The sequence below is a fragment of the Rutidosis leptorrhynchoides genome, chromosome 4, assembly GCF_046630445.1.
Source record: "Rutidosis leptorrhynchoides isolate AG116_Rl617_1_P2 chromosome 4, CSIRO_AGI_Rlap_v1, whole genome shotgun sequence".
Taxonomy (NCBI): domain Eukaryota; kingdom Viridiplantae; phylum Streptophyta; class Magnoliopsida; order Asterales; family Asteraceae; genus Rutidosis; species Rutidosis leptorrhynchoides.
Window position 1 is genome coordinate 577,239,370 of NC_092336.1, and position 14,250 is coordinate 577,253,619.

The window sequence follows — 14,250 nt, forward strand, 5'->3', positions numbered from 1 at the left end:
TTATTGATAAGAAACGTCTCGAAATCACAAGAGTACAAGATTCAAAACGCAAAGTACAAGATATTAAATTGTACGCGAGGACGTTCGAAAATCCGGAACCGGGACCAGAGTCAACTCTTAACGCTCGACGCAACGGACTAAAAAGTACAAGTTAACTATGTATATAAATATAATATAATATATAATTAATTATATTAATTATATATATATTATATATATATATTAAAAACCGTCGGCAGCAAGAAACTCCAAGGGTGTGAGCTGTAAATACATCTCCGCGACTCGCGGAGTTTTAAGGGCATTTTGCCGCGAGTCGCGGAGCCCCAATTTTCAACTCTGGCTATAAAGCCAACCGAATTCTGATCAAATTTCATATCTTATTTCATCTCTCTCTCAATATATACGTAATATATATATATATAATTTATATTTTAATTTTAATTTTAATTTTAAATCCTAATAATAAGGATATGTTAGCGAATGTTGTAAGGGTGTAAGTCGAAATTCTGTCCGTGTAACGCTACGCTATTTTTAATCATTGTAAGTTATGTTCAACCTTTTTACATTAATGTCTCGTAGCTAAGTTATTATTATGCTTATTTAAAACGAAGTAATCATGATGTTGGGCTAATTACTAAAATTGGGTAATTGGGCTTTGTACCATAATTGGGGTTTGGACAAAAGAACGACACTTGTGGAAATTAGACTATGGGCTATTAATGGGCTTTATATTTGTTTAACTAAATGAAAGTTTGTTAATGTTAATATAAAGATTTACAATTGGGCGTCCCTATAAATTACCATATACACTCGATCGGATACGATGGGCGGGGTATTTATATGTACGAATAATCGTTCATTTAACCGGACACGGGAATGGATTAATAGCCACTAGAATAATCAAAACAGGGGTGAAATTACATTCAAGGGTAATTGGTGTAATTGTTAACAAAGTAGTAAAACCTTGGTTTACACGCAGTCGATAACCTGGTGTATTCATTAAACAAAGTATTAAAACCTTGTTACAATTCGAATCCCCAATTAGTTGGAATATTTAACTTCGGGTATAATAATAATTTGACAAGGACACTTGCAATTTATATTTATGACTGATGGACTGTTATGGACAAAAACCAGACGGACATATTGAATAATCCAGGACAAAGGACAATTAACCCATGGGTATATAATTAAAATCAACACGTCAAACATCATGATTACGGAAGTTTAAATAAGCATAATTCTTTTATTTCATATTTAATTTCCTTTATTTTATATTTAATTGCACTTCTAATTATCGCACTTTTATTTATTGTTATTTAATCGCATTTTTAATTATCGTACTTTTTAATTATCGCAAGTTTATTTTATCGCACTTTTATTATTCGTAATTTCATTATCGTTATTTACTTTACGCTTTAATTTAAGTCTTGTATTTATTTTATATTTTACATTAGGTTTTAACTGCGACTAAAGTCTTAAAATCGACAAACCGGTCATTAAACGGTAAAAACTCCCCTTTATAATAATAATATTACTTATATATATATTTGTATTTTTATAAAAGTAAACTAATATAGCGTTGAGCTTTGTTTAAAGATTTCCCTGTGGAACGAACCGGACTTACTAAAAACTACACTACTGTACGATTAGGTACACTGCCTATAAGTGTTGTAGCAAGGTTTAAGTATATCCATTCTATAAATAAATAAATATCTTGTGTAAAATTGTATCGTATTTAATAGTGTTTTCTGATAAAATTTAATAGTATTTTATACCCCTCTGCTTTGACATCACCTACATACCTTGGGTTCAGTTTACCCCTTTTTCCAAAACGTATTACACCTTTCCAAGGTGACACCTTTAGCATAACCATGTCACCGATCTGAAACTCTAATGGTTTCCTTCGGACATCGGCGTAGCTCTTTTGGCGACTACGGGCTGTTTTCAATCTCTCCTTGATTTGCACTATCTTCTCAGTAGTTTCGTGGATGATCTCGGGACCAGTTAATTGTCGATCTCCTACTTCATTCCAATAGATAGGGGATCTACACTTCCTTCCATACAGTGCTTCGAATGGTGCAGCTTTAATGCTCGCATGATAACTGTTATTATACGAGAATTCTGCTAATGGTAGATATTTACCTCCACAACTTGCGTTACCTCCACAACTTACGAATGTACATAACACTTTCCACGTCTCGAATTTGAAGAAATGTTTTGCTAAAGAAGATCTCACTATTCCGTTAGACGAAATCCAAATCAATGAAAAACTTCAATTCATTGAAGAACCCGTCGAAATAATGGATCGTGATGTTAAGAGACTTAAACAAAACATGATACCGATTGTTAAGGTTCGATGGAATGCTCGTAGAGGACCCGAGTTCACCTGGCAGCGTGAAGATCAGATGAAGAAGAAATACCCGCATCTATTTCCAGAAGATTCGTCAACTCTTTCAACAGCTTAAAATTTCGGGACGAAATTTATTTAACGGGTAGGTACTGTAGTGACCCGAACATTTCCATGTTCTTATATATTAAATGAAATTGATATTTACATGATTAAATGTTTCCAACATGTTAAGCAATCAAACTTGTTAAGACTTGATTAATTGAAATAGGTTTCATATAGACAATTGACCACCCAAGTTGACCGGCGATTCACGAACGTTAAAACTTGTAAAAACTATATGATGACATATATATGGATATATATATATATATAGTTAACATGATATTATTATAATTAAACATATCATTAAGTATATTAACAATGAACTACATATGTAAAAACAAGACTACTAACTTAATGATTTTGAAACGAGACATATATGTAACGATTATAATTGTAACGACATTTAATGTATATATATCATATTAAGATATATTAATACATCATGATATCATAATAATGTAATAATTTAACATCTCATTTGATTTAATAAACAATGGGTTAACAACATTTAACAAGATCGTTAACCTAAAGGTTTCAAAACAACACTTACATATAACGACTAACGATGACTTAACGACTCAGTTAAAATGTATATACATGTAGTGTTTTAATATGTATTCATACACTTTTGAAAGACTTCAAGACACTTATCAAAATACTTCTACTTAACAAAAATGCTTACAATTACATCCTCGTTCAGTTTCATCAACAATTCTACTCGTATGCACCCGTATTCGTACTCGTACAATACACAACTTTTAGATGTATGTACTATTGGTATATACACTCTAATGATCAGCTCTTAGCAGCCTATGTGAGTCACCTAACACATGTGGGAACCATCATTTGGCAACTAGCATGAAATATCTCATAAAATTACAAAAATATGAGTAATCATTCATGACTTATTTACATGAAAACAAAATTACATATCCTTTATATCTAATCCATACACCAACGACCAAAAACACCTACAAACACTTTCATTCTTCAATTTCCTTAATCTAATTGATCTCTCTCAAGTTCTATCTTCAAGTTCTAAGTGTTCTTCATAAATTCTACATGTTCTAGTTTCATAAAATCAAGAATACTTCCAAGTTTGCTAGCTTACTTCCAATCTTGTAGAGTGATCATCCAACCTCAAGAAATCTTTCTTATTTACAGTAAGATATCTTTCTAATACAAGGTAATACTCATATTCAAACTTTGATTCAATTTCTATAACTATAACAATCTTATTTCGAGTGGAAATCTTACTTGAACTTGTTTTCGTGTCATGATTCTGCTTCAAGAACTTTCAAGCCATCCAAGGATCCTTTGAAGCTAGATCCATTTTTCTAATTTCCAGTAGCTTTATCCAGAAAACTTGAGGTAGTAATGATGTTCATAACATCATTCGATTCATACATATAAAGCTATCTTATTCGAAGGTTTAAACTTGTAATCACTAGAACATAGTTTAGTTAATTCTAAACTTGTTCGCAAACAAAAGTTAATCCTTCTAAATTGACTTTTAAAATCAACTAAACACATGTTCTATATCTATATGATATGCTAATTTAATGATTTAAAACCTAGAAACACGAAGAACACTGTAAAACCGGACATACGCCGTCGTAGTAACACCGCGGGCTGTTTTGGGTTAGTTAATTAAAAACTATGATAAAATTTGATTTAAAAGTTGTTCTTCTGGGAAGATGATTTTTCTTATGAACATGAAACTATATCCAAAAATCATGGTTAAACTCAAAGTGGAAGTATGTTTTCTAAAATGGTCATCTAGACGTCGTTCTTTCGACTGAAATGACTACCTTTACAAAAATGACTTGTAACTTATATTTCCAACTATAAAACTATACTTTTTCTGTTTAGATTCATAAAGTAGAGGTCAATATGAAACCATAGTAATTTGATTCACTCAAAACGGATTTAAAATGAAGAAGTTATGGGTAAAACAAGATTGGATAACTTTTCTTGTTGTAGAAACGTGAAAATTGGTAACAAATCTATATTAATCATATCCTAGCTAACTTATATTGTATTATACATGTATTCTAATATATTATGTAATCTTGGGATACCATAGACACGTATGCAAATGTTTTGACATATCATATCGACCCATGTGTATATATTATTTGGAACAACCATAGACACTCTATATGCAGTAATGTGGGAGTTAGCTATACAGGGTTGAGGTTGATTCTAAAAATATATATACTTTGAGTTATGATATAGCCTGAGACGTGTATATACTGGGTCGTGGATTGATTCAAGATAATATATATCAATTTTTTTCTGTACATCTAACGTTGGACAACTAGTTGTAGGTTACTAACGAGGACAGCTGACTTAATAAACTTAAAACATCAAAATGTATTAAAAGTGTTGTAAATATATTTTGAATATACTTTGATATATATGTACATATTTGTTATAGGTTCGTGAATCGACCAGTGGCCAAGTCTTACTTCCCGACGAAGTAAAAATCTGTGAAAGTGAGTTATAGTCCCACTTTTAAAATCTAATATTTTTGGGATGAGAATACATGCAGGTTTTATAAATGATTTACAAAATAGACACAAGTACGTGAAACTACATTCTATGGTTGAATTATCGAAATCGAATATGTCCCTTTTTATTAAGTCTGGTAATCTAAGAATTAGGGAACAGACACCTTAATTGACGCGAATCCTAAAGAAAGATCTATTGGGCCTAACAAACCCCATCCAAAGTACCAGATGCTTTAGTACTTCGAAATTTATATCATATCCGAAGGGTGTCCCGGAATGATGGGGATATTCTTATATATGCATCTTGTTAATGTCGGTTACCAGGTGTTCACCATATGAATGATTTTTATCTCTATGTATGGGATGCGTATTGAAATATGAAATCTTGTGGTCTATTGTTACGATTTGATATATATATAAGTTAAACCTATAACTCACCAACATTTTTGTTGACATTTAAAGCATGTTTATTCTCAGGTGAATACTAAGAGCTTCCGCTGTTGCATACTAAAATAAGGACAAGATTTGGAGTCCTGTTTGTATGATATTGTGTAAAAACTGCATTTAAGAAACATATGTCAATGTAATATATTTCTATTGTAAATCATTATGTAATGGTCGTGTGTAAACAGTATATTTTAGATTATCATTATTTGATAATCTACGTAATGCTTTTGAAACCTTTATTGATAAAATAAAGGTTATGGTTATTTTAAAAATGAATGCAGTCTTTGAAAAACGTCTCATATAGAGGTCAAAACCTCGCAACGAAATCAATTAATATGAAACGTTTATAATCAATATGAACGGGACATTTCAATAGTCCCACTTTTAAAATCTATTATTTTTGGGATGAGAATACATGCAGTTTTATAAATGATTTACAAAATAGACACAAGTGATCAAAATTACATTCTATGTTGAATTATCGAGCCGAATAGGCCCTTTTTAGCTTGGTAGCCTAAGAATTGGTGTTTATTATAATTGCCACCAATTAACGCGAATCTTAAATATAGATCTATTTGGCCCAACAAGCCTCATCCGAGTTACGGATGCTTTAGTACTTCGATTTATCATGTCCGATGAGAGTCCCGGAATGATGGGGATATTCTATATGTATCCTGTTAAGGTCGGTTACCAGGTGTTCATCATATGAATGATTTTTATGCAGATTGCATGTTGTTTATGAGAAATGGAAATATGAAATCTTGTGGTCTATTATTACGATTTGATAAGTATATAGGTTAAACCTATAACTCACCAACATTTTTGTTAACGTTTAAAGCATGTTTATTCTCAGGTGATTATTAAGAGCTTCCGCTGTTGCATGCTAATTTATGGACAAGAGTTGGAGTCAGCATGCTAAGTTATTATTATGCTTATTTAAAACGAAGTAATCATGATGTTGGGCTAATTACTAAAATTGGGTAATTGGGCTTTGTACCATAATTGGGGTTTGGACAAAAGAACGACACTTGTGGAAATTAGACTATGGGCTATTAATGGGCTTTATATTTGTTTAACTAAATGAAATTTTGTTAATGTTAATATAAAGATTTACAATTGGGCGTCCCTATAAATTACCATATACACTCGATCGGATACGATGGGCGGGGTATTTATATGTACGAATAATCGTTCATTTAACCGGACACGGGAATGGATTAATAGCCACTAGAATAATCAAAACAGGGGTGAAATTACATTCAAGGGTAATTGGTGTAATTGTTAACAAAGTAGTAAAACCTTGGTTTACACGCAGTCGATAACCTGGTGTATTCATTAAACAAAGTATTAAAACCTTGTTACAATTCGAATCCCCAATTAGTTGGAATATTTAACTTCGGGTATAATAATAATTTGACAAGGACACTTGCAATTTATATTTATGACTGATGGACTGTTATGGACAAAAACCAGACGGACATATTGAATAATCCAGGACAAAGGACAATTAACCCATGGGTATATAATTAAAATCAACACGTCAAACATCATGATTACGGAAGTTTAAATAAGCATAATTCTTTTATTTCATATTTAATTTCCTTTATTTTATATTTAATTGCACTTCTAATTATCGCACTTTTATTTATTGTTATTTAATCGCATTTTTAATTATCGTACTTTTTAATTATCGCAAGTTTATTTTATCGCACTTTTATTATTCGTAATTTCATTATCGTTATTTACTTTACGCTTTAATTTAAGTCTTGTATTTATTTTATATTTTACATTAGGTTTTAACTGCGACTAAAGTCTTAAAATCGACAAACCGGTCATTAAACGGTAAAAACTCCCCTTTATAATAATAATATTACTTATATATATATTTGTATTTTTATAAAAGTAAACTAATATAGCGTTGAGCTTTGTTTAAAGATTTCCCTGTGGAACGAACCGGACTTACTAAAAACTACACTACTGTACGATTAGGTACACTGCCTATAAGTGTTGTAGCAAGGTTTAAGTATATCCATTCTATAAATAAATAAATATCTTGTGTAAAATTGTATCGTATTTAATAGTGTTTTCTGATAAAATTTAATAGTATTTTATACCCCTCTGCTTTGACATCACCTACATACCTTGGGTTCAGTTTACCCCTTTTTCCAAAACGTATTACACCTTTCCAAGGTGACACCTTTAGCATAACCATGTCACCGATCTGAAACTCTAATGGTTTCCTTCGGACATCGGCGTAGCTCTTTTGGCGACTACGGGCTGTTTTCAATCTCTCCTTGATTTGCACTATCTTCTCAGTAGTTTCGTGGATGATCTCGGGACCAGTTAATTGTCGATCTCCTACTTCATTCCAATAGATAGGGGATCTACACTTCCTTCCATACAGTGCTTCGAATGGTGCAGCTTTAATGCTCGCATGATAACTGTTATTATACGAGAATTCTGCTAATGGTAGATATTTACCTCCACAACTTGCGTTACCTCCACAACTTACGAATGTACATAACACTTTCCACGTCTCGAATTTGAAGAAATGTTTTGCTAAAGAAGATCTCACTATTCCGTTAGACGAAATCCAAATCAATGAAAAACTTCAATTCATTGAAGAACCCGTCGAAATAATGGATCGTGATGTTAAGAGACTTAAACAAAACATGATACCGATTGTTAAGGTTCGATGGAATGCTCGTAGAGGACCCGAGTTCACCTGGCAGCGTGAAGATCAGATGAAGAAGAAATACCCGCATCTATTTCCAGAAGATTCGTCAACTCTTTCAACAGCTTAAAATTTCGGGACGAAATTTATTTAACGGGTAGGTACTGTAGTGACCCGAACATTTCCATGTTCTTATATATTAAATGAAATTGATATTTACATGATTAAATGTTTCCAACATGTTAAGCAATCAAACTTGTTAAGACTTGATTAATTGAAATAGGTTTCATATAGACAATTGACCACCCAAGTTGACCGGCGATTCACGAACGTTAAAACTTGTAAAAACTATATGATGACATATATATGGATATATATATATATATAGTTAACATGATATTATTATAATTAAACATATCATTAAGTATATTAACAATGAACTACATATGTAAAAACAAGACTACTAACTTAATGATTTTGAAACGAGACATATATGTAACGATTATAATTGTAACGACATTTAATGTATATATATCATATTAAGATATATTAATACATCATGATATCATAATAATGTAATAATTTAACATCTCATTTGATTTAATAAACAATGGGTTAACAACATTTAACAAGATCGTTAACCTAAAGGTTTCAAAACAACACTTACATATAACGACTAACGATGACTTAACGACTCAGTTAAAATGTATATACATGTAGTGTTTTAATATGTATTCATACACTTTTGAAAGACTTCAAGACACTTATCAAAATACTTCTACTTAACAAAAATGCTTACAATTACATCCTCGTTCAGTTTCATCAACAATTCTACTCGTATGCACCCGTATTCGTACTCGTACAATACACAACTTTTAGATGTATGTACTATTGGTATATACACTCTAATGATCAGCTCTTAGCAGCCTATGTGAGTCACCTAACACATGTGGGAACCATCATTTGGCAACTAGCATGAAATATCTCATAAAATTACAAAAATATGAGTAATCATTCATGACTTATTTACATGAAAACAAAATTACATATCCTTTATATCTAATCCATACACCAACGACCAAAAACACCTACAAACACTTTCATTCTTCAATTTCCTTAATCTAATTGATCTCTCTCAAGTTCTATCTTCAAGTTCTAAGTGTTCTTCATAAATTCTACATGTTCTAGTTTCATAAAATCAAGAATACTTCCAAGTTTGCTAGCTTACTTCCAATCTTGTAGAGTGATCATCCAACCTCAAGAAATCTTTCTTATTTACAGTAAGATATCTTTCTAATACAAGGTAATACTCATATTCAAACTTTGATTCAATTTCTATAACTATAACAATCTTATTTCGAGTGGAAATCTTACTTGAACTTGTTTTCGTGTCATGATTCTGCTTCAAGAACTTTCAAGCCATCCAAGGATCCTTTGAAGCTAGATCCATTTTTCTAATTTCCAGTAGCTTTATCCAGAAAACTTGAGGTAGTAATGATGTTCATAACATCATTCGATTCATACATATAAAGCTATCTTATTCGAAGGTTTAAACTTGTAATCACTAGAACATAGTTTAGTTAATTCTAAACTTGTTCGCAAACAAAAGTTAATCCTTCTAAATTGACTTTTAAAATCAACTAAACACATGTTCTATATCTATATGATATGCTAATTTAATGATTTAAAACCTAGAAACACGAAGAACACTGTAAAACCGGACATACGCCGTCGTAGTAACACCGCGGGCTGTTTTGGGTTAGTTAATTAAAAACTATGATAAAATTTGATTTAAAAGTTGTTCTTCTGGGAAGATGATTTTTCTTATGAACATGAAACTATATCCAAAAATCATGGTTAAACTCAAAGTGGAAGTATGTTTTCTAAAATGGTCATCTAGACGTCGTTCTTTCGACTGAAATGACTACCTTTACAAAAATGACTTGTAACTTATATTTCCAACTATAAAACTATACTTTTTCTGTTTAGATTCATAAAGTAGAGGTCAATATGAAACCATAGTAATTTGATTCACTCAAAACGGATTTAAAATGAAGAAGTTATGGGTAAAACAAGATTGGATAACTTTTCTTGTTGTAGAAACGTGAAAATTGGTAACAAATCTATATTAATCATATCCTAGCTAACTTATATTGTATTATACATGTATTCTAATATATTATGTAATCTTGGGATACCATAGACACGTATGCAAATGTTTTGACATATCATATCGACCCATGTGTATATATTATTTGGAACAACCATAGACACTCTATATGCAGTAATGTGGGAGTTAGCTATACAGGGTTGAGGTTGATTCTAAAAATATATATACTTTGAGTTATGATATAGCCTGAGACGTGTATATACTGGGTCGTGGATTGATTCAAGATAATATATATCAATTTTTTTCTGTACATCTAACGTTGGACAACTAGTTGTAGGTTACTAACGAGGACAGCTGACTTAATAAACTTAAAACATCAAAATGTATTAAAAGTGTTGTAAATATATTTTGAATATACTTTGATATATATGTACATATTTGTTATAGGTTCGTGAATCGACCAGTGGCCAAGTCTTACTTCCCGACGAAGTAAAAATCTGTGAAAGTGAGTTATAGTCCCACTTTTAAAATCTAATATTTTTGGGATGAGAATACATGCAGGTTTTATAAATGATTTACAAAATAGACACAAGTACGTGAAACTACATTCTATGGTTGAATTATCGAAATCGAATATGTCCCTTTTTATTAAGTCTGGTAATCTAAGAATTAGGGAACAGACACCCTAATTGACGCGAATCCTAAAGAAAGATCTATTGGGCCTAACAAACCCCATCCAAAGTACCAGATGCTTTAGTACTTCGAAATTTATATCATATCCGAAGGGTGTCCCGGAATGATGGGGATATTCTTATATATGCATCTTGTTAATGTCGGTTACCAGGTGTTCACCATATGAATGATTTTTATCTCTATGTATGGGATGCGTATTGAAATATGAAATCTTGTGGTCTATTGTTACGATTTGATATATATATAAGTTAAACCTATAACTCACCAACATTTTTGTTGACATTTAAAGCATGTTTATTCTCAGGTGAATACTAAGAGCTTCCGCTGTTGCATACTAAAATAAGGACAAGATTTGGAGTCCTGTTTGTATGATATTGTGTAAAAACTGCATTTAAGAAACATATGTCAATGTAATATATTTCTATTGTAAATCATTATGTAATGGTCGTGTGTAAACAGTATATTTTAGATTATCATTATTTGATAATCTACGTAATGCTTTTGAAACCTTTATTGATAAAATAAAGGTTATGGTTATTTTAAAAATGAATGCAGTCTTTGAAAAACGTCTCATATAGAGGTCAAAACCTCGCAACGAAATCAATTAATATGAAACGTTTATAATCAATATGAACGGGACATTTCAATAGTCCCACTTTTAAAATCTATTATTTTTGGGATGAGAATACATGCAGTTTTATAAATGATTTACAAAATAGACACAAGTGATCAAAATTACATTCTATGTTGAATTATCGAGCCGAATAGGCCCTTTTTAGCTTGGTAGCCTAAGAATTGGTGTTTATTATAATTGCCACCAATTAACGCGAATCTTAAATATAGATCTATTTGGCCCAACAAGCCTCATCCGAGTTACGGATGCTTTAGTACTTCGATTTATCATGTCCGATGAGAGTCCCGGAATGATGGGGATATTCTATATGTATCCTGTTAAGGTCGGTTACCAGGTGTTCATCATATGAATGATTTTTATGCAGATTGCATGTTGTTTATGAGAAATGGAAATATGAAATCTTGTGGTCTATTATTACGATTTGATAAGTATATAGGTTAAACCTATAACTCACCAACATTTTTGTTAACGTTTAAAGCATGTTTATTCTCAGGTGATTATTAAGAGCTTCCGCTGTTGCATGCTAATTTATGGACAAGAGTTGGAGTCAGCATGCTTGTATAATATTGTTTAAAAACTGCATTCGAAGACTTAAATTGATGTGTAATATTATTGTAAACCATTATGTAATAATCGTGTGAAAACGCTATATTTTAGATTATCATTATTTGATAATGGTCGTAATATTTTTAAACCTTCATCGTTAAAATAAAAGTTATGGTTTGTTTTAAAATTGAATGCAGTCTTTGAAAAACGTCTCATATAGAGGTCAAAACCTCGCAACGAAATCAATTAATATGGAACGTTTATAAATCGATATGAACGGTACATTTCAGCCTGCATTCTTTTTCTCTTATAATGTATTAAACTGTACACTTAGTGAGGCAATGATATTCTGTTATCTTTTTACAGTTCTCTACACCATCGAGTTTCAAAGCGCAGTTTGCCGCATTGTCATACGCTTTTGTGGGTTCACCCGTCACCGGAGTCTCCAATAAATGAACACCTGGATGATTACATTTCTGTAGAGTTACCTGATCCTAGGGTCGACCCGACTGGATACGCGGTTATTGTAGCGACTATGATGCATGGTCCTTGTGGCCTTTCAAAACCTAAGGCACCATGTATGGACAATTTCAGTTGCTATAAAAAATTCCCGAAGTCATACAACAATAAAACTTTTTTTGATTCTGATGGTCGCGCTCACTGTCGCAGGCGCAACACGGGTGTTTACACTACCCGGTCGGATGTCAAGCTTGATAACAGATACGTTGTCCCTTACCACCATCTTTTATGCTTAACGTTTCATGCTCACATAAACATTGAACGGTGCGGGTCAACAATGCTAATTAAGTACTTATTTAAGTACATTTCAAAAGGAACTGACCGTGTCGCTGCACGGATTTCCAGAAGACCTGTTGGAGGCACAGACGACCACGTAAATCAAAATTCGGAGCCGGTAGATGAGATTCAAAACTTCATAGACGCCCGGTTCATCTGTCCTCACGAAGCCGCCTGGCGTATTTTGAAATTCCCTATTCACCATCGCGAAGCCACAGTTCAGATTCTAGCAGTGCATCTAGAGAATATGCAGCTAGTGAGGTTTCACGAGCAACAACCGCTAAATTCTATTATTGAAAACAGCCAAAATAAAAAAACCACTCTCACCGAATGGCTGGCCTACAATTCATCCTACTCTGACGGTCATCACCTTACATACCTCGATTTCCCATCCGAGTACGTTTGGTATGAGTCCAAAAAAACATGGAAACGAAGAACTCACATCAATTAACCTTCTGTCGGGAGGTTTAAAATGTCCCGTTCATATCGATTTATAAACGTTCCATATTAATTGATTTCATTGCGAGGTTTTGACCTCTATATGAGACGTTTTACAAAGACTGCATTCTATTTTAAAACAAACCATAACCTTTATTTTATCGATAAAGGTTTAAAAATATTACGACGATTATCAAATAATGATAATCTAGAATATAGCATTTTCACACGATTATTATATAATGGTTTACAATAATATTACACATCAATTTAAGTCTTCGAATGCAGTTTTTAAACAATATTATACAAGCATGATGACTCCAACTTTGGTCCATAAATTAGCATGCAATAGCGGAAGCTCTTAATAATCACCTGAGAATAAACATGCTTTAAACGTCAACAAAAATGTTGGTGAGTTATAGGTTTAACCTATATATTTATCAAATCGTAATAATAGACCACAAGATTTCATATTTCCATTTCTCATAAACAACATGCAATCTGCATAAAAATCATTCATATGATGAACACCTGGTAACCGACCTTAACATGATGCATATAGAATATCCCCATCATTCTGGGACTCTCATCGGACATGATAAATCGAAGTACTAAAGCATCCGTAACTCGGATGAGGCTTGTTGGGCCAAATAGATATATCTTTAGGATTCGCGTCAATTGGTGGCAATTATAATAAACACCAATTCTTAAGCTACCAAGTAGCATATTCGGTTCGATAATTCAACATAGAATGTAATTTTGATCACTTGTGTCTATTTTGTAAAATATTTATAAAACTGCATGTATTCTCATCCCAAAAATAATAGATTTTAAAAGTGGGACTATAACTCACTTTCACAGATTTTTCCTTCGTTGGAAATAAGACTTGGCCGCTGGTCGATTCACGAACCTATAACAAATATGTACATATATATCAAAGTATGA

At 32.1% G+C, this 14,250-nt stretch overlaps 1 protein-coding gene across 1 annotated transcript; it reads left to right on the forward strand.

Moving 5' to 3' along the window:
* The first annotated feature begins 7,881 nt into the window (after positions 1–7,881).
* LOC139842812 (uncharacterized) lies at positions 7,882–13,318 on the forward strand. Its single transcript, XM_071832917.1, has 2 exons — positions 7,882–7,931; positions 12,439–13,318. The coding sequence occupies exons 1-2, from the start codon at positions 7,882–7,884 to the stop codon at positions 13,316–13,318; spliced, it is 930 nt and encodes a 309-aa protein (XP_071689018.1).
* The last annotated feature ends 932 nt before the right edge of the window (positions 13,319–14,250 follow it).